This window comes from Poeciliopsis prolifica, unplaced genomic scaffold (assembly GCF_027474105.1).
Source record: "Poeciliopsis prolifica strain line A6 unplaced genomic scaffold, Auburn_PproV2 SCAFFOLD002, whole genome shotgun sequence".
NCBI classification, from domain to species: domain Eukaryota; kingdom Metazoa; phylum Chordata; class Actinopteri; order Cyprinodontiformes; family Poeciliidae; genus Poeciliopsis; species Poeciliopsis prolifica.
In genome coordinates, this window is record NW_026562377.1 from 2,232,413 (window position 1) to 2,257,500 (window position 25,088).

The 25,088-nt window shown below is 42.0% G+C and overlaps 1 protein-coding gene and 1 long non-coding RNA gene across 3 annotated transcripts in view; both read left to right on the top strand.

The window, feature by feature from the left end:
- LOC129372386 (uncharacterized) overlaps nucleotides 1-25,088 on the top strand; it is a 154,897-nt gene that overhangs the window by 99,477 nt on the left and 30,332 nt on the right. For both annotated transcript variants that reach the window (XR_008607244.1, XR_008607245.1), the window contains one exon: nucleotides 9,495-9,824. This is a non-coding gene — a long non-coding RNA (uncharacterized LOC129372386). The remainder of the gene's footprint in view (nucleotides 1-9,494; nucleotides 9,825-25,088) is intronic.
- On the top strand, nucleotides 11,513-14,210 carry sox2 (SRY-box transcription factor 2). The gene has a single exon (XM_055049649.1). It carries the CDS (start codon nucleotides 12,416-12,418, stop codon nucleotides 13,382-13,384), a length of 969 nt encoding a protein of 322 aa, XP_054905624.1. The 5' UTR covers nucleotides 11,513-12,415; the 3' UTR covers nucleotides 13,385-14,210.

Consider the following 25,088-nt stretch of genomic DNA (forward strand, 5'->3'; position numbering starts at 1 on the left):
AACATTATTTACATTTTCAGCTGCACTGAATCAAACAAACCAGAGCATTTGAAAAACCTGTTCCCCTCCTCGCCTGTGGGGGCGCTGCACCGAGAACAATTGAAGGAAACGACACAAAACCTCTGGAGAAGAAACTGAAGAAGTTGACGTTGTAATTTCCTTCACAAATAGAATGCTGTCAGATTTTGGAGGATTTATTTTCTGCCTTTGGTAAAAGACTCTGGTAGCTTTTTCTCCAACTAGCGCTAAGCTAACACGTTTGTTGTGGTTGTGTTCAGGTAGAAAGAAAGTCCAGTTCCCTAAACGAACCGGACTTTCTACACAAATGGTCTGCAGTTTGAACCAAACGAGGCTGGTGTGAACGCAGCCTTAGTGTCACTCATTTGGTTTGCAGAAAATTGTGGTTTCTTTCTTCCTCACTTTCTTTCTTCCTATGTTTTCAGGGGAAAAAAAATATTTTGGTGAGATTTTTTAAAAAGCTGGAAATGTAACATTCAGCCAGCGCCGTTTGTCCCTCCACTTTGGTTCCAGTGCATGTAAAAGCCAGGGGAATGTCCTGCTATGTAGCCGAAACGGAGCCAGATCCTCACCAACCAAGGTCCGACTGTCGAGCTCATCCACAAACCTGGATAAACATGAAAACTCTCCCGGTCCCTCCTGCTCCGCACCAATCAGATCGCAGGCTCAGTCCCTGTTAGAAGCCCAGCCAACATACTCTCAGTGTGGACCTCTGCAATCTGTGTGTGCTTCTGCCAAGCTTCAACCTTCCTGGATCTCCTGTTGCCTTGGAGCCTCTCTGCCCTGGTGACCAAGGCTTATTTTCTCCAACTCGGACCAGAGAGCGTTAAAGTGCGGCTCTTGTGTTTGCAGCATCGACGACGCATAAGAAAGAAAAGCTTTTTCTCTGGTTAAAGAGCTTATTGGGAACCCAGAAGAGTGTGCAGCAGTTTGAAATGTGAGGAACCAATAATGAGGCAAAGAATATCCGGAAGGAAATGTTTTTTTGTGGCGCATTAAATGAATAATATCTTCACCTTCAGGTTTCATCGAGCTAACAGGAAGTAAAAACATCGTCAGTATAATTATGACCATAACAACAAATCTTAAATAAATACTAAAGAAACTGAACAATTTGAGCAGCAAGGTAGTTCAAGGTTCTTTACATCATAAAAACATAAAATTACAAATAAATAGAGAATCACAAGGCGGCCAACAATGTGGCTGTAGGTGAGTTTGCTGTAAGGTTGGAGGATTGTAAGGAACTGTTGGTGTTTATCACTGCTCTCAACCTGGAGTGTGGGCCAGAACACCACTGGACCAGAGGTCAGGAGGTCAGGATGAGGAGCAGCAGTGGGATAATGAACCCTAACCCAGGATCCCTTAAATATTCGGTATATCAATCTGCATTACAAATTTTGATCCAGCTCAACATGGATGGGCATAAATGTGTGTGTGTGTGTGTGTGTGTGTGTGTGTGTGTGTGTGTGTGTGTGTGTGGTTTCGTGGAATAAACAAAAATACGGACAATAAGTTCACAGTGTAACGCATGACACCATACCTTAAACTAAGAAGGAAATAAACCTTGAATGCGTTCAACCTTAAAAATCACTATTAATAAGCAAAAGTAAGACAAGTTGCCTCTGTGCCCATCAGGTAGATAAGCATGTTCAGCACGGCGCTCTGCAACGCGTAGCAGTTAGCTCGGACTTAGCAACAGGTGAAATAATAGCAGATTAATGAACTTCAACTCACTCATTTAACTGCAGAAAACATTCAAATATTGCAACTTAATTATCAATGACTTATAAGAAGAACACACACCTGCAGCAAGTCTCTTCCAGGTGTGTTAGCATAGTGGCTACCGAACCTCCCCACCAGATATCAGCAACAATGTGATGACATCATCACACCTACGGTATGCCTTAAGGGACAAAAGTTTCTGAACAGAAATCACCTGATGCAAACAGTCGTACTCAACATCAAACTTAAACTATTTAAGGGTCTTTTGAACAGTGACAGACATATTTAGATATAATGTTGAAATATTTAAGTTCATAAGCAGATCCAACCAGCTGGGTTTTTAGCCCAGATTTAAAGGTTTCTGGAAGTTTGTTCCACATCTGTGGTCCATTGAAGCTGAATGCTGCTTCTCCATGTTTGGTTCTGGTTCTGAGGATCAGAACCAGAACCAGAAGATCTGAGCGGTCCGGAAGGTTGCTATGATAACAGCAGGTCTTTAATGCGTTGTGGTGCCAAGCGGGTCAGTGATTCATAAACTAACAGACGAATTTAAACGTTTCTTCTCTGAGCTGCATCTAAATGTGTTTACCTGTGATTCAGCTCCTAAACCTAAAGAATAAATTATTGTTCTTGTGGTCATTTTTATCTCAATAGTACCACAAAATATTGTGATAAAACTTTAAGTCCATCTTGTCCACCACATTTAGTAAATGTTTACATTTGGTCTGGATTGAAGTGCATTAAGTTCAGACATTAATGCACTTTTTCCAACATCGAAGCAACTTGGTGAAATTAGTTCATGCTTGATTTTGTGGCAACCAGGACATTTGTAATTAAATATAGTCCAGATCCTGTAAACCTGTCGTGTGTGTGTGTGTGTGTTTGTGAGAGTGTGTGTGTGTGTGTGTGGTGTGTGTGTGTGTGTGTGTGTGTGTGTGAGAGTGTGTGTGTGTGTGTGTGTGTGTGTGTGTGTGTGTGTGTGTGTGTGTGTGTGAGAGTGTATGTGTGTGTGTGTGTGTGTGTGTGTGGGTGTGTGTGTGTGTGTGTGTGTGTGTGTGTGCAGGGCTGTGTGAAGGTATCATCACGGCTCGGTAGCAGCTAGCTAGCGGCTAAATGACTCTCCACACTTCATTAACGGTGATGAGGTGAGCTGCTCATCTCTTCATTGTTAGCTAGCGCTAAGCTGCAGTAATCCCAAACAAAGGGCCGGGGCTTGGCGGCAGCCGCCGTGGATTAAACCGCTTTCTAGAAACATCCGAGAGGGATCCATTCTCATTCAAATTGGCTTGTAAACAAAACCGGCGGCGGCTGCAAGAGAGATGAGAGCGCAGAGAGATGAGTGTATGATGGAGGAAGTGTGACATATCCTATATGTGTACATGTGTAATATAACTGCGTGTGTATCTGTGTGTGCAGAGGAATGTTGGCATGTTGGGGCGAAGCAACGCATGTGAGCGAGAGAAGCTTAGAAATGGATAGTTACATTTTCATATCAAATTTAAAATATGCTCAACTTGAGGACGACTTAAAAAAAATAATAATTCAGCATCACACTGCAAAATCACAAAATCTTACCAAGTATTTTTGGTTTAGTTTCCAAGTGCAAATATCTTAGTAGACTTGAATTAAGACAAAACTAAGTAACTTTTTAGTAAGATGTAGGACTGGGCCGTGAAGCTGTTTCATTTTGGGTCATAGAAAAAATTTGAATGTTCTTAAAGGGCCAGTTGTTCCAGAATATATTGACAAAACCAACTAAACTGTTAATATATCAATAAATAGCTGTTCCTCCAGCATTTTGTGATTGCTTTAGTATGTTTTGTGATCAAACTTTAAGATTTTTGGTGTCAGTTTAGAAATGTTTGTAAGGAAATTGTACAATATTTGTTCTGATGTATGATGTTAAATATGACTTTTTATTACGCGCCATATCAGACGATAACTTGACAAGTTACAATCCAAATGATTTTGACTAATTTTGAGAAAATTTGCAAGCTAGAGGGCCACATAAAAAGCTACGGCGAGCCAGATTTGGCCCCCAGGCCTTGAGTTTGACACCTATGATACAGGACCTTGTTTTGCATCAATAATCCTTGAACATTAATAAAAGTACTAGTTTCACTTCTCTTTATTTTATAACACGGAGAATATTCCTTTGGTACAAGAGCTGAATGCGTCTATACTGTCACTGTTACTGCTGTGTAAAAACCTCAATTTAAAATAAACAAACAGCCTTCAGCCTGGCGGGGGGGGGCAGGGAAACCCTGGTGACCCGCCAGACTGATGAAACCAGAGCAGAAAAATACAGTTTCACTTTGTGATTCACTGACAGACGTGCTGCACCAGAGTGTGATCAACTTCTACCTGTGTCATAGTGAATGATGCTAAACTGATGCTGTTTTTTCCTGTTGCTTCGTCACAGATGCCTGTGAAACAAATTAAACGGCGTTGCTTCATGTCATCTCTGTAACTGACTGCACTATGTTTCTTAATGACACTCAGATGATGAGTCTCTTTGAGCCGTCTGATAATCCGACTTCATTTCTCCTCACAGAGAGAGATTTTCTTATTCATCCAAAACTCTGATCTCCGTTTCCTCGTCATCCTGACAGACAATATATGACGGCAATCAATAACAAATCCACAAACACAAACTCTTATATGACTTGATCGTTATTAACTGTCCATCAAATGAACGGGGCGTGCTTTTAAATAAACCTTAATTAAGTGGATGCATGTCTGATATGTTGTCATAAGTATTTCTATCCGTGTAATGATGAAATATTTAAATATTCAATATGTCAGGAGTTGAAAAAACGTGACCACGGAACAAAAAAACCATCTGTTCAACTTTACATTGTTCAAGTTAGCAACCATTTAGGCAGCATGAAGACTGATGACAGTTTAATTATCATCAAGATGATCTAAGGATGTGCAATTCTGTCTAATCTTAAATCTAATCCTGAAAATTTACCACAAAGTTACATTTAACTAAATGAGCAAAACAGATTATTTGATTTCTGCATGTGTCGCTATGCTAAATAGCTTTAGCAATGGTGTCAGCACTGGGGGAAGGCAAAGGGTTTTTTTTGGGTTTTTTTACAGATTGTGTCACAACACAATGATTTTAACAAATATACAAAATAATTTTTTTTTAATAATACGGCCAGGATTTTGGAAACAACCACCAAGCAGCTTGTCTTGGTTCATTTTGCTTATTAAAACGATTCGATTGGACGCTGGAAAATACTAATGTTGTGTCTGTCTTACGTTAAAAGGAGTTAGCCAATCAGAGAACCTGTTCTAACCCAATTAGCATCTCAATGCTAACCACGTAGCAGCAGCACAGACATTCCCAGCATCATTAACTGTATTCCTGAAACACTAATCTAATGGATAAATTACATTAATAACAGATAGAAAACATTTTTGCTGAACTCAAATGTCCATTTCTTAAATAATTTAGCTGCAAAATGGGGTTTTGAATTGAAAATGTTGCTTATTTTTGACGGGATTTAAAATTAAAATGAGTTCAAATGCAAATAATTACTGACAGATCATGCAGTTATTTGAATTGAGTCCCACCAATCCTAGAGCATCATCAGGAAGAGTCGGAGTAAAACATGAGCCTGAAAAGATGGCGACCCCAGAATTTCTCTCCAGATCTGCTCAAGCTGTGTGGTTCTGCCCTTCACAATAAGATGCCAACAAAGTGTGTTGTTCAGCAAATATGTGGCAGCTGTGTCCGTGTATCTCCCCGCCGCCGCCTGGACAAACAACAGCTGGACTGACCAGCCGGATGCGCTCAGCTGGTGGTCAGCACTTTGCTATCTGCAGAGCTTTAATCCTCAACTTTGTGCTTTCTGTCCTGCACCTTTCTGACAGCAGCCATGTCCAGGCCTGAAAAGAGCTGTTCAGATATGAAAATTTATGTCCACACTTGCATTTTAAAGGCTTTTTTCTTCCCTTTTCAGAAAAGTTTTCTGTCCGCATAGAAAGTTGAAAGCTGTGTTGCGTCATGTGGTGGGATGGGTCGGCCACAGAGGAGTGTTGGGTTTTCACAGGTCCAACCTTCACTGTCTGACTCTGCAAGGCCGCATACGCACAGTTCAGTTCACACCGAAGAACGGTTTCTGCCTCCGTCCCTTCAGACACAATAAACACCATAAAACATGATGAACACGATGATGGTCTGCCGTTTTCTGCCATTTTCTGTCAGTCGGGTTTCAATAAATGTGTAATTTTGCTCATCAGCTGTCACACATCAGGGATCTGGTTTTGGAGAAAATTGTCTTAATGTTTTAAAATTAGCAATTTGAAAAATGTTTAGATATCTGTCCGACTGACATCTTCACTTTGTTTGCTTTGATTTGTTTTTGCATAAATGAGGGAGACCTCTGCTGACTCAGAGGAGTCCAAACCTTTTTAAAGTTTATTTGTTCAACATGTTTCAGCAACAAGGCAGTTCAAAGTTCCTGACATCATAAAAAACACAAAAATACCAACAACATGGAGTCACCAATTGAGAAAGCAGCAACAAACCTCACATTTGTTGCCGTCATGAAAATGATCATTACCATCAAAGATGTTGATCAGTTTCTATTTATTGGTCCAAAGCGACTAACAGCTGGGATTTTAGTCTAGATTTAAAGAAACCCGGTGCTTCAGGAGTTTTGAAGTTTGTTCCAGCTGCAAGCTGTTTGGTCCTGGTTTGGATTTAATGTATTGTGGTGCCGAGCCGCTCAGTGGTTTATAAACTAAGTATTTTAAAGTTTGTTCTCTGACTGTAGAACTGGGTGATGTGCTCTGACTTCCTGGTTTCAGTCAGAAGTCCAGCAGCAGCTGATCAGCTGATCGATTGGTTCAGACGGACCTGCAGGAATCAATGCGACTGGATGAGTTTCACTACATGTTCCTGGGACTTTATTAGTCCTTAGTCTCTTGGAATCGTTTTCATTCCGCAAAATAGTTCAAACTCATCGAAAGTCTTCAAATGTGGCCAAAAATGAGGTTTTTACTTTGACTGGGCCATCAGTACAGATAATTGCATTTTGATTTAAACCTGTGGATAGTTATGGAGGGTTTTAAACATTATTACTTGGAATATATAGTGATGATAACTGATAAATAATAAATGCCCCCAACGCACTTCAGATAGTAAAGTTGAAGACAGGGAAGATGAATTTGAGCAGAAGCAGGTGCATTGACAGAATGAACTCATGCAGACGTTTGGAGATGCTGAGAGCCTCGGTTGGACCGAACGCAGCCTCTAACTGCGTAACTATCTCCTCTGAAGAACCAGAACATCAGCGCTAATGAATGGGCGGCTTTCTGTGTGTGTGGTAATGTTTGTGCGTGCGCCATGATTGACAGTTGGCTAGCCATGTTTCCTTCAGCCAGGGCCTCCCTTTTCACTGAATACTGTGTCAATGTGTCTGCCGCACACACACACACACACACGCACACACACACACGCACACACACACACACGCACACACACATGCTATGCTTTTGCAGACACACAAAGGGAGAAAAGCCCACTGTGGCTCTTCCATCAGGCAGCGCTGCAGAAAAAACACAAACAGACGCTGCAAATGTGTCGGCTCTCATGCATATGGAGGTGTTAGCATGCAGGAGTAATATGCATTTGTGTGAATGTGCAAAATCACATGTGAATGTTTAGTGTGTGTGTGTGTGTGTGTGTGTGTGTGTGTGTGTGTGTGTGTGTGTGTGTGTGTGTGTGTGTGTGTAACAGACATTAGCATTCAGTGATGGTTGTGGCCTGTCTAAAAGCTCCCATGGTGCTGCGGGCCTTTCTCTCCTTTGATTCGGTTCTTTCCTCACTTTACGGCTTTAGAATTAAAATTCTGCTGATTGATCAGATTAATCTGAGTTATTTCACTCTGATCTTCTCTCTCATCTGTTTTGGGTTTTCACGTCTTCCTTTGGTTCAGTTTTTATTTAACTCCAAGCTGCTGTCTGGTTTCGGCTGCCATGCTCTCCCTGGTATGAACTTTGACCCTGGATGCTTGAAGGTGGATCTCCATCCGTTTGTGTCGCGATTCGGTGTTTTTATTATTTGCTGTTGCTTAAACTCGTGCAGGCAGCAGTCGTTTCACTGGGTTTTTTTCTTATTTAAAATGGCAGAGTTTGAAAATATTTAATTCTGCTTTTTGAAAAGTGCAGCTTGCAGGATGGATGTTTTGGAGAGTAAATAAAGAATATTGAGTTTCTAAATGTCATTAATTAAAAACCTGCTGTTGTTGGAAACTGAAGAAACTTCTGTGAAAGATGATTTTAGGTTATAAACGTCTCTCCCTCCTGTAGGTGATGATTTATCACGTGTCAAACTGGAGGCCCGGGGGCCGAACCCGGCCCACTGGTGCTTTTATGTGGCCCTGTAGAAATCGGCTGTGTGCTTAAATCTTATTTTGTAATCAAATCAAAACAGTTTTAATTTGCATGTTGCCAAATGACATCGAAACAAAAAGATGTTCAGGCGTTAGTTTCAGGATACTGAATGCAGAAGCAGCTATTTGTTAATATTTAAAGTTTTTTTTTAACAGGTTTTAGGAAAAAATAAATAAATTATGAAAATGGGTTTAAACAGAAATTGTGAAGGAATTCTGTCATGTTTTACACATTTGGATGCAATTCTTATTCATTCCTATTAATTTAGATCATATCTGGGAGCGAAATGTTGTTGATGTTAGTTGACGGTTTTCTTTAGAGCAGGTCTGATGTTCTGACTCCAGGCTTCTAAAAAAGGATTTCTCTCTCCTCTCTGTTCATCTTTTCCTTCCTCCATTATTTGGGCCTTCATCCCCCCTCCTCCTCCTCCTCCTCCTCCTCTCCCTGCTATTCATCTCTCCTCATCCCTTCACCTGCTGCCCTCCAGCCTCCATCCTGTGACAGACAGCGTGTCCTCACTTTGTAACGATCACAGACATCCAATATGTTTGGCTCGGGATCATCCCCCTGCGCTCGCATTGTACATCCGTTAAATGCTTTATTGATTAGCCTGCAGTTAATTACGGATCGCATCGGACCGGGATGCGCCGTACAGGTGCGCATCTGAACGCAGCAGGTTGATCCAGTCTCTCATCTCCATCACTGTTTTAAATCCAGAGCAGAACTTTAATGCATTCTGCATTAAAGCTCCAGTTTGTTGTTAAACTCCATCTCTACTAGTTTTTGCACAAAACACAAAAAAGTAAATAATAATATTAACATTAATAGTAATAATAATATGTGAAACTTGCAGCAGGAGGCACCTTTTCTAGCTCTTTTCATCCCGTGTCACTTTCTCTTTGACATTGCCGTTTACTTTGCAAAAAGAAAAAAAGGAGCGAAAAAAAATCTTTATCAAATCCCCATTCTGAGGCTTTCAATAAGGCAGGCCATTACCTCACTGGCGCTTTTGTTCGGCCTATACAAGAGAGAACAAAATGGTTATTCAGGAGGACGCTTTAGATTTTTATTGTGGGCTCGCTATTCACAAAGAGCACCGTTATTGTATTAAAAAGAACCATCTGTGGCAGAAACAATGGCTTCAAATTATCTGTGAATACCCAGTGAACAAAATATAAAGCTTTTTCCTGCTCATTATGTGGGCTAAGCTAGGGGGTGGAAGATAGGAGAGGCGCAGACTTTGCTATAACTGACTTTTGTTGTTCTTGCTTGCATTCTTCTCCTTTTTAAATCGGCCCCCTTTTCACATTGTGTGTCGCCATAAACGGCTTTTCTTGTTGCAGGGACTCGCGGAGAGAAGACAAGCGGAGCTCCAGACAGAGAGCGGGGCTGCGCGGCGGCTCGCCCGGCGCAGGCGCCGCGGCGCTCGGATCCGACCCGCGCGGACTCCCCGGGACCCCGGAGGGGCCACGGAGCGGGACCCGCAGCGGGACCCGCAGCGGCGGCCGCAGGATCATTTGGTTTCCGGGGAAGTTGAGCGAAGCGGCGAGTTGTTTAATTTGTGCCAATCAAGAGGAGAGGAAGATGAGAGCCGCAGTGGAGGAAGATCAGCTGCGATGGAGAGGAGAAGCCCGCGCGCGAGGCTCTGCGTGGCTCTGCGTGGCCGTGTGCATGTAAGTGTGTGTTTCAGCTGGTGTGTGTGTGTGTGTGTGTGGGTGTGTGTAAAGCATGCAGTGTTGTGGAATGACACCGCATGGCTTTATGAACTTGACTCTCAGATGTTTTTCACTTTTGACGGTTTAGAAAAATAACAAACATTATGAGGAATATTTTATATTTGGCAAATTGACGACAGATTATTATTATTATTATTATTATTATTATTATTATTAAAGCGATTAATACTAAATAATTCACATTTTCATCAAACTGCACTCATTTGTTCAGCTATTTTTTTTAATGATTAAAGTGAATAAATATATTTTTTCCCTTTTCTGTCGAACTACAATCCATATAAAACTGAATTAATAATCATTTTAGCGCATGTTGTGTTAAGTCTGAACATAAATTCTAATAAAAATCAAACGTTTTGAATTGAATTTTCTCTGATCACATATCGGCTCTTCATGGCTGCGCGGCCCCTAGCGGCTGCATTTACAACATTAATAGCATTTTATCTGCAACTTCTTCAGTCATGCACAAATCTATTATTGTTGCATTTTGCTATTATTAAAGTTTCTCTGGATTTTTGGCATGTGGGTTTTTATATTTGTTGCACAATTTCTGGCGCAACAAGTTAAAAACCGAACTGGATTTCAGCTCCAGTCTGTTTTTACTCTTGCTCCTCCATGAAACTAAAACCGTGTTTCGGTGTCGCGCCGCTTGTTGGACATTTTTGCAGGATCCGTCGTGGATGTGCGGCGGGGGCCGCAGGGCGCCGCCCCGCCAGTTCCCCCCGGTTTTTGTCAAGCAGCGGCTTTAATGCGGGATGATTGTGGATGCAGGGGCCATTCCCGCGGTTGGCTGGGGGCCTTGCTTTCAGACAGCAGCAGGGCCCCGCTGTTCCTTTATTATCATAAGCAGATTAGAGGTAGCGGGGAACACACTCAGATGCAGATCGCAGCCGAGCGGCCCATTTCAAGCTTGCATCATAATGGACCGAGCTGCATGTGTCGCCCCTCGCTGCCTATTAAGCACAAGATGAATCTTATGTAAGGTGGGGAAGGAGGGGGTTTTATTTATTATCAAATGACAAAAACAGAAATAAAATGTCTTGATCTGTGGTTCGGTCTGGATGCTCGTGTTGACATGCATCGTTCATTGAACTTTGTTTTGCTGCTGCAGGTGGAAGAAAGAAAGTTTCTCCTCTGGATGAACATTTTCAGGTTTTATTTGTGCTGTGGGTCTGAGGAGCAGGCAGCAGCTTTTTGCAGTTGCGGTTTCGTCCACTAGGCGGCGCTTGTGTCACGCAGCTCGGCGTGTTTCTGCGGGATGAGACATCTGAAAACTTTTCCTCTGAATCCACTCACTGCTCTGATCACAACAGAACCAGCTGTTGGACTTTTATAGATGCATATAAATATGAATCTACTCCGGTCTCACCAACGTGTTTGTTGTTATTAGATTTGGGATATTTTGAGTCTTTCCTCATGTCTGATTTCTCCTCCCTGCGCACTGCCAGCAGCAGCACCACAGGAAGTGGAAGTGGAGTTGGGTCTTTGTCCGGACAGTCGTGGCGACAACATCCCAACAAAAACAGCTTATTGGTGCTGAGATGAACCGTCTGCCTTCTGTGTGTTGGCATTCAACTTGGCTAAACAAAAGGAGAAGAAGAGGAAGAAGAGGAAGAAGAGGGGAGGGAGCGTCTTGGATTACCTTTCCTCTTTTCATGCAGAGTTTCTAACATTCAGCTTTGAGTTTCACTAACAACCTTGATTCTAGTGTTGCTGTTTATCAGGCCTGGAAATGAGGAAATTAAACCCTTTAAAAATGAAACACGAGCCTGAAAACAAATCAGTCCTGACACATTAATTCAATCCTAACTTTTGGTTGAATCTTTGCAGGCTGATCCATAGCACAGCAAATCTTTGCCTCATGCATTCAGTCTCTGAATTTCTTCTAAAGTCCAAGTAAAAGGAAAGTTAAAGACATAATGTAATTAGTTTTGTTTTATGCAGTAAATATAAAAAGTGTTTTCATAAGTGTGGAAAACAGTGAGCATGTAGTTTGTGTTGGATGTTGCGCCTGAAAGTGAGAGCTCTTCCTCTGCCGCTCCGGGGCATTTAGGCCCCGCCCATTATGCTAATTAAGGCTCTCATTGGCGCGTCGTGGGGAACGCGCGCTCTGATTGGCCAGGTCGAAGCCATTTATTCTCTGACAGCCCAGTCACATGAATGGTTGTCTATTAACTTGTCCAAAAACTATCTGGAGTTGTCAAGGCTCAGGCGGACAGAGCGGCGGAAAAGTGCAGTTTGTTGATGCTTTTTTCCGGCGAGCGGGACAAGTTTCTGTGGACATAACATCAGGGGACCTTTCTGGGACAAGCCTCTCTGGTCACACACTCTCACACGCTGACTCTGTGACACACACTCACTCACTCGGCGGGAGAGAGAAGGGAGAGAGTGGAGACGCGACTTGATGCTTGTGTTTGTCCAGAGAAAAGTTGCAGAGAAGATCGACAGGTAACTTTTTCCCTCTGCTGCCTCCTGGAGTTTGTCCCCTTCCTCTTTTCGGCTCGGAAGCTCCCAACTGAAAGTTGTTCCTCATGTATAACATGATGGAGACTGAACTGAAGCCCCCAGCTCCCCAGACCAACACGGGGGGCACGGGCAACACCAACACCCCGGGGAACGGCCCGAACCAGAAAAACAGCCCGGAGCGGGTCAAGAGACCCATGAACGCCTTCATGGTTTGGTCCCGGGGCCAGAGGAGGAAGATGGCGCAAGAAAACCCCAAAATGCACAACTCCGAAATCAGCAAGAGGCTGGGCGCCGAGTGGAAACTTCTGTCGGAAAGCGAGAAGAGACCCTTCATCGACGAAGCCAAGCGGCTGAGGGCCCTGCACATGAAGGAGCATCCGGATTACAAATACCGGCCCCGGCGGAAAACCAAGACCCTCATGAAGAAGGACAAGTACACCCTGCCCGGCGGGCTGCTGGCCCCTGGAGGAAACGGGATGGGGACCGGGGTCGGCGTGGGAGTGGGGGCCGGACTGGGCGGCGGGGTCAACCAGCGCATGGACAGCTATGCGGCGCACATGAACGGCTGGACCAACGGCGGCTACGGGATGATGCAGGACCAGCTGAGCTACCAGCACCCGGGGCTGAACGCGCACAACCCGGGCCAGATGCAGTCCATGCACCGCTACGACATGAGCGCCCTGCAGTACAACTCCATGACGAGCTCCCAGAGCTACATGAACGGCTCCCCGACCTACTCCATGTCCTACTCCCAGCAGAGCACGCCGGGCATGACCGCGCTGGGCTCCATGGGGCCCTCCTCGGTGGTCAAGTCCGAGTCCAGCAGCTCCAGCCCGCCCGTCGTCACCTCGTCGTCCCACCGGGCCGCGCCGGGCTGCCAGAGCGGCGACTTGAGGGACATGATCAGCATGTACCTGCCGGGGGCCGAGGTGAGCGACCAGAGCGCCCAGAGCAGGTTACACATGTCCGGGCACTACCAGAGCACCGTGCCCGGGACGACGATCAACGGCACGCTGCCGTTAACTCACATGTAAGACAAGAAGAAGAAGAAACAGCCCGAACTTTTATAAGCGCAACTCTGGACTACTTAACGTTGGACTATTTTTGTACAGAAAAATTTCGGGGTGGGAAAAGTTGTATAGAAATCTCCAAGAAAAAGGAAACCACAGTTTTTTTTCTCTCTTTCATTTAATAAGGAGTCTAGAGGAGGCAGAGAGCTGCAGCCCGGGCAGGTTGGAGATCTAGAAAGTGGGAGTCGCAATCAAATGTTTTATTATTGCAATCACCTTTTGTACAGTATTTATCAAAGAAACATTACAATCAGATGAAATTGTTAAACTGCAAGAGGTTGCGATTTTTATATAAAGCAACTCCAGTTCTGCAGAAAATATTAAAAGGTGAAAATGGCAGAACTGGGATTATATGCTCCTTAATTACTGCAAACATTGGAAAGAAAAGGGACATAAGCAGGTAATACTGTTAATTTTTTTTATTATTTTAAATCTCAATATTACTAAACTTTTTATTTTTATTTTCTTTTACAAAAACATTTTTTTCCTGTCATAGGTTAATTTATATTTCCGTCTCCCACTTCTCATCTGTTAGAGATATGACGCTTGTGCTCTTTATTTTCTAATTGATTTGTACAGTTTCTGTATATTTACTGTGACATTTTAAGTTTTTATTTCAGATCCATTCCCGTAGTTGTATTTTTTAAAAGATTTGTGGCCTGCGCGCAGCAGCCGACCACTCCATGTAAATAACTAATACCATCCTTATAACAGTTACAATTTCAGCTGAGTATATATATTTTTTTTCAATATGCAGTTTGAAAAATGAATAAATTTTTTGAAATTTGGATACTTGAAATTGTTTGAGTTTTGATTTTTCTTTCTCATCTCTGGTTCTGGTTCTGGTTTGGTTTCATTTCAAAGCAAACTGAGGATTATTTTTTACTTTGCAACAGTTGATATTTGTTTTATTTTCTAATAAGCCAGAGCTGCTGGTTTCCAGCTTTATTTCTCTCCTCCTGCAACAGATGTCAGTTTTGTTCAGTTAAACATCTTTATCGTGTGTTTTAAAGTTGCATTTTTCTGCAGTAGCAGATGTTTTGCTGCGGGTTGAGTCCAGCGTGTGGGCCTCGTTTCATTCCTCTCTCTTCATGCTGTAAATCCCACAGTTGTCTAAATAACATTTTAATTAGCGCTAAATTGAAGGGAAGTCCGCTAAAAAAGAAAGAAGCGGAAAAGCGCTTTTTTAAAAAAAGGCTCAGTGTGTCGTTTTTAATTTCATGTTTAATTAAACAAAACATTTTAATCTGTTTTTATTTAATAAAACCAGGGAAAAATTCTGCTTTCATCTTTATGTCAAACCGAACCAATAATAATAATAATAATAATAATAATAATAATAATAATAATAATAATAATAATAATAATCCTTATGATGCGCTAACAGCTCGGCCTTAATTTTCCTAACCGTTTTGAATCTGGGGGAGTGTGTGTGTGTGTGTGTGTGTGTGTGTGTGTGTGTGTGTGTGTGTGTGTGTGTGTGTGTGTGTGTGTGTGTGTGTGTGTGAGGTAGATTAGGGCCGTTGTGTCTTTGGCCCCCGGGGGACCGGCAGATGAATATTTGAAGAGGCCTCTCGGTATTTATCCATCTCCTCCTCGGTCTCTCAGGCGGACGTTGAAGAGGTCAGAGGATCGTTACTCGGCCCATTAATTATTGATCCGAACAGCTGAATTGCTTGTAATAACCCAGAAGGCCTGATAAACAGTTTGTTTCTGAAAGGTCGCGTTAAATACCCTCATGTTTTTTCTTCTTTGTTGCGTTTTATTCCCATGAACGCGGGGCCCCTGCGGGCCCTGAGGCCCCGTAAAATTAATAATTTCTCTCCTGCATCTGCAGCTTTGATGTGAAGGAAAAAGGCGTTTTGAGCGCGCGCAGCGCTTGATGTATATTTCAAAGCTGATTCAAGGTGATGGTGAGAAAAGCAGCTCAGTGTTTATTAATGCTAATTGAAGAAAAACATTTATTTCATTTGTTCCTTTACGGTAATAATTCACAATTTACGCGCTTTGTTTTCCTTTCAAATCCAGCAAATTTTAATAAAATAAGGAGAATTATAAATAGACAAGAAGCAAAAATGTAATAATAAACATTTTCTCACAAAAGTCCAAAAGGCGCCTTGTTCAAACATGAAATAAAACTTAAATAAAACTTTAAATTAAACTTTAAATAAAGGGTTAAATAATAGGAGAAGGACGGACCCAAAGGGTCCAAAATGTTCACAGAAAACTGAATCAAATCTGATCAAAGAATCAAATGTTTCTCATCCATCCATCCATCCATCCATCCATCCATCCATCCATCCATCCATCCATCCATCCATCCATCCATCCATCCATCCATCCATCCATCCATCCATCCATCCATCCATCCATCCATCCATCCATCCATCCATCCATCCATCCATCCATCCATCCATCCATCCATCCATCCATCCATCCATCCATCCATCCTCCTCCCTCTGGTTGTCTCGTGCTTTCTGCCTCGCAGCTCGAGGCTATTTGGTGCAACAGGTGTTCAGCGCGCGACACTTTCCTCTTATTTTACCTCCCAGATAAAAAACCCAACAAAACAAACCCGTCCAAACCTTCAGGATGATTCTGCTGCGAAACATCAACAATATTAATAACAAACGCGTTCAACTGTTTTTTTACTATTATTATTATTATTATTTCTGCGCGCGAAAAGAAGCAAAAAATGACTTAAATTTGAATATTTATTCCAGATTTAAATCCTACAGAAATGTCTGACAGTAAAACTCTTTGAATCGGTCGGTCGGTTTTTATTCCATTAATCCGTTTTTTCTGTTTCTTGTTGCGATTCGAGGATTTTTCTGTTTTTTTTAAATTAGGTCAAATAACCCGGAGGCGCGCGCGCGTGCACGCGCGGACAATAAGACCTTTGCGGATCCTGAACCCACGAGAGACACTTTCCTTTCTCACCACGGCTGATGATGATGATGATGGTTGGGGACGGGGGCTGGTTATGACGTCATCGCGACATGAAACTCTCCCTACGTTTCTTTCTCTGTTTCAAACCAACTTTGGTTTCAGTTGCAAACACTAGAAGAACCTTTCAGAACCAGTTCGGATCAAACTGGAACCTTTCAGAACCAGATCAGACTGGAACCTTTCAGAACCGGTCCGGATCAGACTGAAACCTTTCAGAACCAGTTCGGATCAGACTGGAACCTTTCAGAACCGATCCAGATCTTTGGCTGAATCTCCCCAAAGTGACATGAACAGAATCACTTTTCATAATTCAGTGGTTTCTGTTCAGAGCAGAAAGGATGAATAGCAAAACGGTCAGAGCTGAGAGTTTCAGCTGTGTGTGTGTGTGTTTGCAGCAGAGAGGGACTGAATGGCAGCCAGTGGCCTGCTGATCTAGCGCAGGTGCAGGGAAGGGAAGCGGGTGGTGTGTGTGTGTGTGTGTGTGAGAGAGAGGTGGTGTGTGTATCTTCTACAGTAACACACTCTCTCTCTCTCACACGCGTGCGCACTTTCTTCCTTTGAAAAGGACCACACACTGACATGGACCATCATGCCATCAGCCTCGCGCTGCAGCCTCAGAGGCCCCCCCTGCTCCTTCTGCCCCCGCCTCTGCCCTCTGCCCCCCCCCCCCCCCCCCCCGCCCTCTGCCCCTGCTCCCTCTGCCCCCCTGCCCCCCCATCCACGTCACCAGCTCCGTTTATCATTTCTGCTCATTGATGCTGACAGCTTTATTGAGCGCCATCATTGCAGGAATGTGCAGTTCCACAACTCCACGAAACAAAAGCAACAAAATCTTGTCTGCAGCTCATTTTTGTTCGTTTCTTTATTATTATTTTGCTCAGATTCTTCTATATGACAGAAAACAGAGCTCTTAAAACATGCTTCGCAAAAGACTGTTAAAATGTTGGATTTTTTATTGTTATTATTTCCATCCAGATCTGGGCAGAAGTCTGCAGACAGTTCAGTCTTTCTGAAACTTTTCTCTATGGTTCGCTGTTTTAATGTTGCCTGATTTTCCCTCATCAGGAGACATCAGAGGTTCATCTTTCTTCTCTTTAAGGTGAAATTTTTCCCCGTTTGGTTTGAACAGAAGGATAAACCTGTTGCCTCTGGTAAACCTGAACAGCTGTAGGTCATTTAACCGACAACCCAATCAGAACAAAATTCAAGTTTCACATTAAACTTTCTTCTTCTTCTCTCACGTTTTCATTCATCTCCAGCTTATTTTCCTGCATGCAGATTCATTTCCTCCATTGTCAGAGATGTAAAACCCGAGTGTCAATGTGCGCATTGTCTTATAACAAATTCGAGTTAATACAGCCATAATGATAGTATAACTGCGCGCTAATTGGCCTTTTTTGCTTCACAACAATGCAACCAGATCAACATCTCTTTATTATTTAATAACGTCAAACGCTTGGCTGGCTGTGCTGGCGGCTGAGCTGCTGGCTGCAGCACAATGCAGCTCCAGCCTGGAGCTTCACTGTACTGTCCATACTCATAATAGTAATAATAATCATGATAATAATCATAATAGTAATAATAATGATAATAATAATAGCTTTGCTTCAGCTGGTGATGCTGCAGCCTCACCTCCACCAGCTGATCTAAAGAGATTTAGTTTTAGTGTCTCTGATGCTTCATTTCATCTCTGAAGACAAAAACTAAAAAGCTTCACAGTTTATAATTAGGCTGGTTTTTTTTCAATATATAAACTGCAAAAACACAAAATCTAACCGAAGATATTTGGTTTAATTTCTGGCAAAAATATCTGATTACATTTAAAATAAGACAAAATTAACTTTAAAGTAACTTTTTAGCAAGTTATGGGAGTTTTTTTGAGGCCAGTAATTCCTTAAAATTGACATTTTTTTAGATTCAATAAGTGAAATAATCTGCCAATGGAAGATTTATTTCTTTAAATTGTAAAAATATCCAACCTTGAAGAGTTTTAAACTGTTAAATCCAGAATGTTTTGTTATATTGTGACTGTTTTCAGCATCTTGATGAAGTAAAAGTGAACAAATAAAAACAAACTTTAGATGTAAGAGTGACAGGCGGGGATCCTTCTTAAAGAGGTCGATGCTCTTTGGCGCTCCGGGCCGGCTGAGTTTTCTGATGCTTTGGGCCGGCTGAGTTTCCTTCTGCTTTGGGCCGGCTGAGTTTCCTTCTGCTTTGGGCCAGCTGAGTTTCCTTCTGCTTTGGGCCAGCTGAGTTTCCTTCTGCTTTGGGCCGGCTGAGTTTTCTTTGGGCCGGCTTTGCGTCCAGGCCGCCGGGTTGCGAGTGAAAAACCAGCGTAGCTGCAGTTCACGGCGTTTCCTCCCGTAAATTCTCGCTGCCTGCAGATTTCCAGCCAGTTGGCTGAAGCGTCTCGACTCATCCGGCTGCAGCTTTGACTCTTTTTCTTTCTGCTCAGCGACTCGTTGAATGAGAGGGAATTAGAGTTTTGTTCTTAGATACAAAGAAAAAATACAAAACCTTACTGAGTGTTTTTAGTCTAGTTTCTAGTGCAGAACTAACTTTACAGCAGATATAGGATCTTATTTTAGGTCAATTATTCCTTAATATTGATTAAATTACTAGTGAGTGGAACAAGCTCTTTTTCATCAACATTAAGGAATCATTGATGTCCAAAGGGTGGCCGGGGGGCCGTTTGTGCCCCTTGAAATGATTTTGTTCGGCTCCTGACCGATGGTAAAAATCTGGCCTACAAAAGAATAACTGATGACCCAAATAATTTGGAAATGTTTTTGTATTTAGAGGGAAACAGTTTAGAGACTTTTTTATGTTCTGGATTCATAAAAGTTGTTTATTGTTGAGCAGGGAAAACTAAAAAACAGAAAAAGATAACAGGAAGATTATTTAAAAAAACAATTTTTTTGATGAAGTTTTCCAGTTTTGTAAAAAAAAAAAAAAAGTTTGGACATCACTGACTGAAAACGAGCTTCTTGTAAGTCACCCCAAGTGTATTGAAATATTTGTACAAGAAACTGGAGCATAAATACTTGGGCAGATGCTGTTTGTTTGTTTTTTGCAGTGTTTGGTGTCAGAACCGTCAAATGGTGAAATGAAACGAGTTCCTCATTAGAAAAACCAAAGATGAGGTGATTTTCATTCTGCGGCTGTTTTCCTTCATGCATTGTGTCAGCAGGTGTTGTAAAGCCAGCTGATGGAGTTTCACATGTAAGCAGTTTGACTGGCTGAGCTGCTCCTCCTGATCTGGGCTCTTTGATATGGAAGGCTGTTGAGCTGATGGGACTGAATCATCATTAACAAGCCAGCAGACACAGGAACCCCCTCCGCTCTCTGCTCTCATTTCCCAGCATAGACACTAACCTCTTTCACTGTGTCATCAGCCTGACTCTCTCCCTCCACCGACCCCGCGTAAAACAGCGCGGCCCATTGTTCGCGGCCTCCCTCCCCCTGCCTGGCCCCCGACCCAACTGTTGACCAACAACTCCATTCGCACATTAAAACGGGGGAGGCGGGCCGGCCGGCGCTGCCTGTCCTATTTTGGAATATGACACAGTCAGAGATGCATGCAGGCTGGGAAACAAGTGGCTCCAAAAGGGATGAAAAGGTGTGGCGCTATGAGAGGGGAGTCCAAAGTGGGGGTTGAGGGCCATTTGAGGTCACTGGAGTTGTTTTTTGCGGCCGCCTAGATGCAGTTTAGAAATGGTTTCAATGGGACTCCAGCAAACGGAGCTGATGGAGTTTTATTTTTGTTTGTGTGAGATTTTCAATGATACATTAATACCTTAGAGGGACAGTATTATTATTATTACTATTATTGTGAAAAACTTCATTTATTTTGTAATCTAAACCAGATTACATCGACAGGTTTTAAAACTGGATATACAATAAAATAACGAGATAAACTGAAAACATAACACAACAAATTGCTTTCTAATCACAGTATTAAATGTTTTCCAGGCACATAGTGACATGTTACAGCATTTATATTCCCTCAGTTGTTAGAAAAACGCTAGATGTATAAATTATGACTCAAAATAAATTCTACTTCCTGATTCAAAGCCTTGATTTTGAGTCTCTGTCTCTAACGTTTTTACCAGCGTTTCACTGAGCAGCAGCTCCTATGATGAGCTTCCACCAGGTGTTTGCTAATCGCTGCTGGCTAGTCTGAAGGAGCTGAGTGGGAGAAACTTCAGCGTCTTGAAGGCGGAGCTGGATCCACCCTGATTGGTTTCAGCTGGAAACATTCAGTTTGCCTGAAAGAATCGAAGCAACACTCATGATGAGGGAATCACGTTATAACAAAAGTCAATTTAACATCCAGTCGTTTCATTAAAGCATCACATCCTCATTTGTTGCTGAGCAGTTAAAAAAAAAAACCTTCTGATTATTTTGCATTTTTAACTAAAGAGAAAAATAAACTGTGGCTCCTGAGTTTTTTTTTAAACTCAAAGGTTTTCTATCAGAGATAAAGATAAAAAAGAAGCTACATAAAACATTAATCTATGATGCACAAATATACAAAAAAGCTGTTTGTGTAAGTGGAGCTTATTAATTTAAATATGATGGTTTAGTCACCACTGCTTCCTGTTGTTCTTCCCAGAAGGGATTTATTATTATAAAGGAAAATGTCAGAACTGCCACTAGACGTGTGACTGACATCAGAGTCACTATGAGCTTTAATGCGATTTCTGACTCATAGCAGTAACGCGTTCTGCCCTTATTACAAAATATAATAACTTTGCTCTTTTTCATGTAAGCAAAACATGCAACTAATTTAGTTAAATAAGCAGATCTAGCTGACTTACTCAGGTTTTAGTTGGTTAAATTCAATCAAATATCAATCGACAACCAGTTAAATAAAAGATACGGAAACTTAAATGGCAACTTAAACATAAAAGCTGTAATAAATAAAGCATCATAAAATTGGCTCCGTTCTTCATGTTTTGCAGATGACACTGTGTTTTACATGGTAGTCTAAGACTGAGCCTCATATTTTGATGATTCATGATTGACACGTTCAGACGCGACTGCGATGTGTCAAAATGTCTTAATGGAGCGTTAACACATGAACCTCATGGCTGCGAGTGTGTCGATCGTTTACGGCTCATAAAAACTGTCGACGGGAAACCAGGAGGGTTTCAAATCTCTTTCCTGTGTCACCTAAAGAAAAGAAGAAGAAGAGTCGTTCTTGTTGACTGCAGCGCAGATTTCGATTGATTGCATCAGTCGCTATGGGGCCGTTCTGGAGCTGGTGACTTTGAGGTCTCTGTGTGTGTGTGTGTGTGTGTGTGTGTGTGTGTGTGTGTGTGTGTGTGTGTGTGTGTGTGTGTGTGTGTGTGTGTGTGTGTGAGACAGAAGCTGTTGTTGGATGGAAGAGTGGCCTCTTTCAGTGTGTGTGTCCCCTCAGGGCCAGCAGAGACAGATAATCAGACAGGACAGTCACAGAGGGACAGACGGACAGATGCTCTTTCTCACTCTGAGGCTCATTTTTCACTCATTTCAAAAGGACGTTTGTACAGAACCGGATCAGAACCGCTGGGGGGGAGAATTTACTTTTTTATCAGAATTTCAGAATTACATTTTGGAATTCTGACTTTTTTCTCCGAATTCTGACATTAAAGTTTAAACGATAAACTGTAATCGTTTTCCTTTTTTACTCTTCATAAACTAAATTCACTTCTGTGGTATTTTATATCTCCAGAGACTTTTCACAGTCAATCTAACTCATCATTTGGATTAGATTAGATTACATTAGGTTAGATTAGACAGTGTTTCACTCTGCTTGGATGTCCAAAGTAATTTTCAGTTTTCTTTATTTCTCAACTAAAAGGCCAGATGAATAATTTCTCAGAGTGAGAAGTTGCTCGTCTGTTTCAGACCCTCTTATGATGTCATCAAACTTAAAAACTCACAAAGCAGAATTGGATTTTTCTTCAACGTTCTTTATTTTTGTTTTCTATTTTGTGAAATCCTGTTGTAAACAAAAAAAATTGTACTTCTTTACTCAGCTGTTAGCATGAACATTTATAAAACTTCACGTTTTGGACCTTCAGTTTTCTCACCCAGCTGGTTTTTGGCAATAAATTTAACGTTTTTTGGTCTCTGGAATGTGAGACAGGGACTACCATGTTGCCTAGCAACCCCAGCTGAGCTCCAACACATTTGGTGAGCTGGTTTTACCACTGTGATTGTGTTGTACAATGGCTGCTGGAAAAGACAGTTTTGTTGTTTACCACTTGCTGCGTTCTTGTTGGTTGGGCAGTAGGCTCCACTTCTGCTTTTCAAGGCTGTATGGTGGTATAATTGTGCATCCGTTGGCAGCCATTTTCATGTGCGAGTGCAAACATCAAGTTGGTGGGCGCAGCCAGCAGCAGCTTATCTGGATTTAAAGTGACAGAGACCCTAAAATAGACTAAAATTTCATAATCTATGAATGATTTTGTTAGAAAGAAAAGTAAGAAATTTGTTAGGACACATCCCAGCATGTTCAATAAAATTTTTTAATACATAATTTAAAAAATAGGTATTTATGTATTTAGATATAGAACTAGATAGTTTGCTAGTTGCAAAACATCATCGCTGGAAGTTTCCATCACTGCTTCTGTGATTAACCCTCTGTATGTCTGTGTGTGTGTGTGTGTGTGTGTGTGTGTGTGTGTGTGTGTGTGTGTGTGTGTGTGTGTGTGTGTGTGTATTGCAAGCAGAGAGCCACATGGTAAATATAGGCCAAGTGCAGAAAGCGGGCCGGCCCGGGTTGGGTTGGGTTGGGCAGGTCAGCTCTGCAGCATTTGATTGTAAATAAGAGAGGAGTCGGTTCACACGCCGATCAGGTGACTGCCGGGAACAAGCGAGCCATTTGAATCAGGTGGCTATCTCCCTATCTGAGAGATCAGAGCCCTGTCACCCACTCACACTCTCTCTCTCACACACACACACACACACACACACACACACACACACACACACACACACACACACACACACACACACACACACACACACACACACACGCAGACCAATGACATGTTCCTCCCTGCTGGCTGTAAGGGCAGAAACGAGTGGCTGGATGAGATTTCATTGTCTCATGTTGGGAGAGGAACCAAGAGGGAAGGAAAGGAGACGGCGTAACACCTGGGAGTGATTCCTCATCTGCTCAACATCTGAAATGACTCAATAAAAAACAAACGGAAGTAGATCTGATGAAAGCTACTTAAAGTACACCTCTGTGCTTTGGCAATAAAAAGTTAATTAAAAGTGAAAAACATAAGATTTGAGAGCTCTAGGATGCATTAAAAACTGAAATTACTGAATAAATAATATTACAAAATTGGTGTGAAAACAGAATTATTCATGTGTAAGGAAGTTAATTCTGTCCATTTTTATTAATTCTTGAATAAAATTATGATGGAGAATTAAAGGCAAATAAAATGACAAGAATAAAGTCAAAGAAATGTGAGAATAAATTATAAAAATAAAGTCATATGGGAATAAAGTTGAAATAACACAAGAGTGAAGTCAGTTTTATGATTTTATTTTCAAAATATTCTGACTTTGTTCTCATAATATTTTGGAATATTGACTTTATTCTGTAAATATTCTGATTTTATTCTTGTATAATTTTGACTTTTCTCTCATTATTTTTTTAAATACTAATAAACATTTTGTATGGCCCTAAAACTCCATCATATCTAATAAAATCAGCCAGAATCTCAGTGTTTTCAGGGGAACAGAAGCTTCAGACCAGAGGCTGCAGCACAGTTTGTCCCCTGTCACATTAGAGCACCGTGAAAAAAGGCTCAGATAAATTGTTACACACACACACACACACGCACACACACACACACACACACCGCACACGCACACGCACGCGCACACACACACACACACACACACACACACACACACACACACTGGCATGAATTTTTTATGCCCGGTCTTGACAAAGACCCCCAGAGGAGACGATGATGTGGAACAGCTGCTGCTTGTTCATATTGATTAAATGACATCCAGGATCACTTACCGATTAACGACTGACGGCGCTCAGTCGCCCTGAGGGAGGTTAGCCTGCTGTTAGCACGGCACGCTGGCCTGCTGTTAGCACAACCCCTTAGCCTGCTGTTAGCATGGCACGCTAGCTTGCTGTTAGCACGACTCGCTAGCTTGCTGTTAGCACGGCACGCTGGCCTGCTGTTAGCACAACCCCTTAGCCTGCTGTTAGCATGGCACGCTAGCCTGCAGTTAGCATGGGCCTGCTGTTAGCACGGCCTGATAGCTTGCTGTTAGCACAGTCTGCGCCGCTTTGGTTCTGGTTTATAACTTCTGTAGATTTCTAAAGCTTTTATAGATCTATGACCGCAGTTGGACGACATCGTTTTAAAGTTTAATCATGATATTTTTATTTTGATAAAAGTAACATTAAGAAGTATTTATTAGTACGTTTTTAGGTGATTGTTTGCATGATGTAGCATCATTTCCCCACAAACACAAACGCGCATCTTTAGGACCTCGGTCACATGAAGGAGTTTAACTTTTGTCATTAACTGGAAAAGTTTCAAATCTATTTATGTAGAAAAAAGTAAAATGATCAATCTCAACAGTTTAGTTTCAAATTATTACGATAACGATACAATAAAAGCCAAATCCTGCTTTATAAATCTTCACGTTCGTTCAGATTGTGACAAACTCCATCAGTAATGGGGGTTTT

Excerpts from the sequence above, each read along its gene's own strand:
- sox2 (XM_055049649.1), top strand. The coding sequence starts at position 12,416 with ATGTATAACATGATGGAGACTGAACTGAAGCCCCCAGCTCCCCAGACC.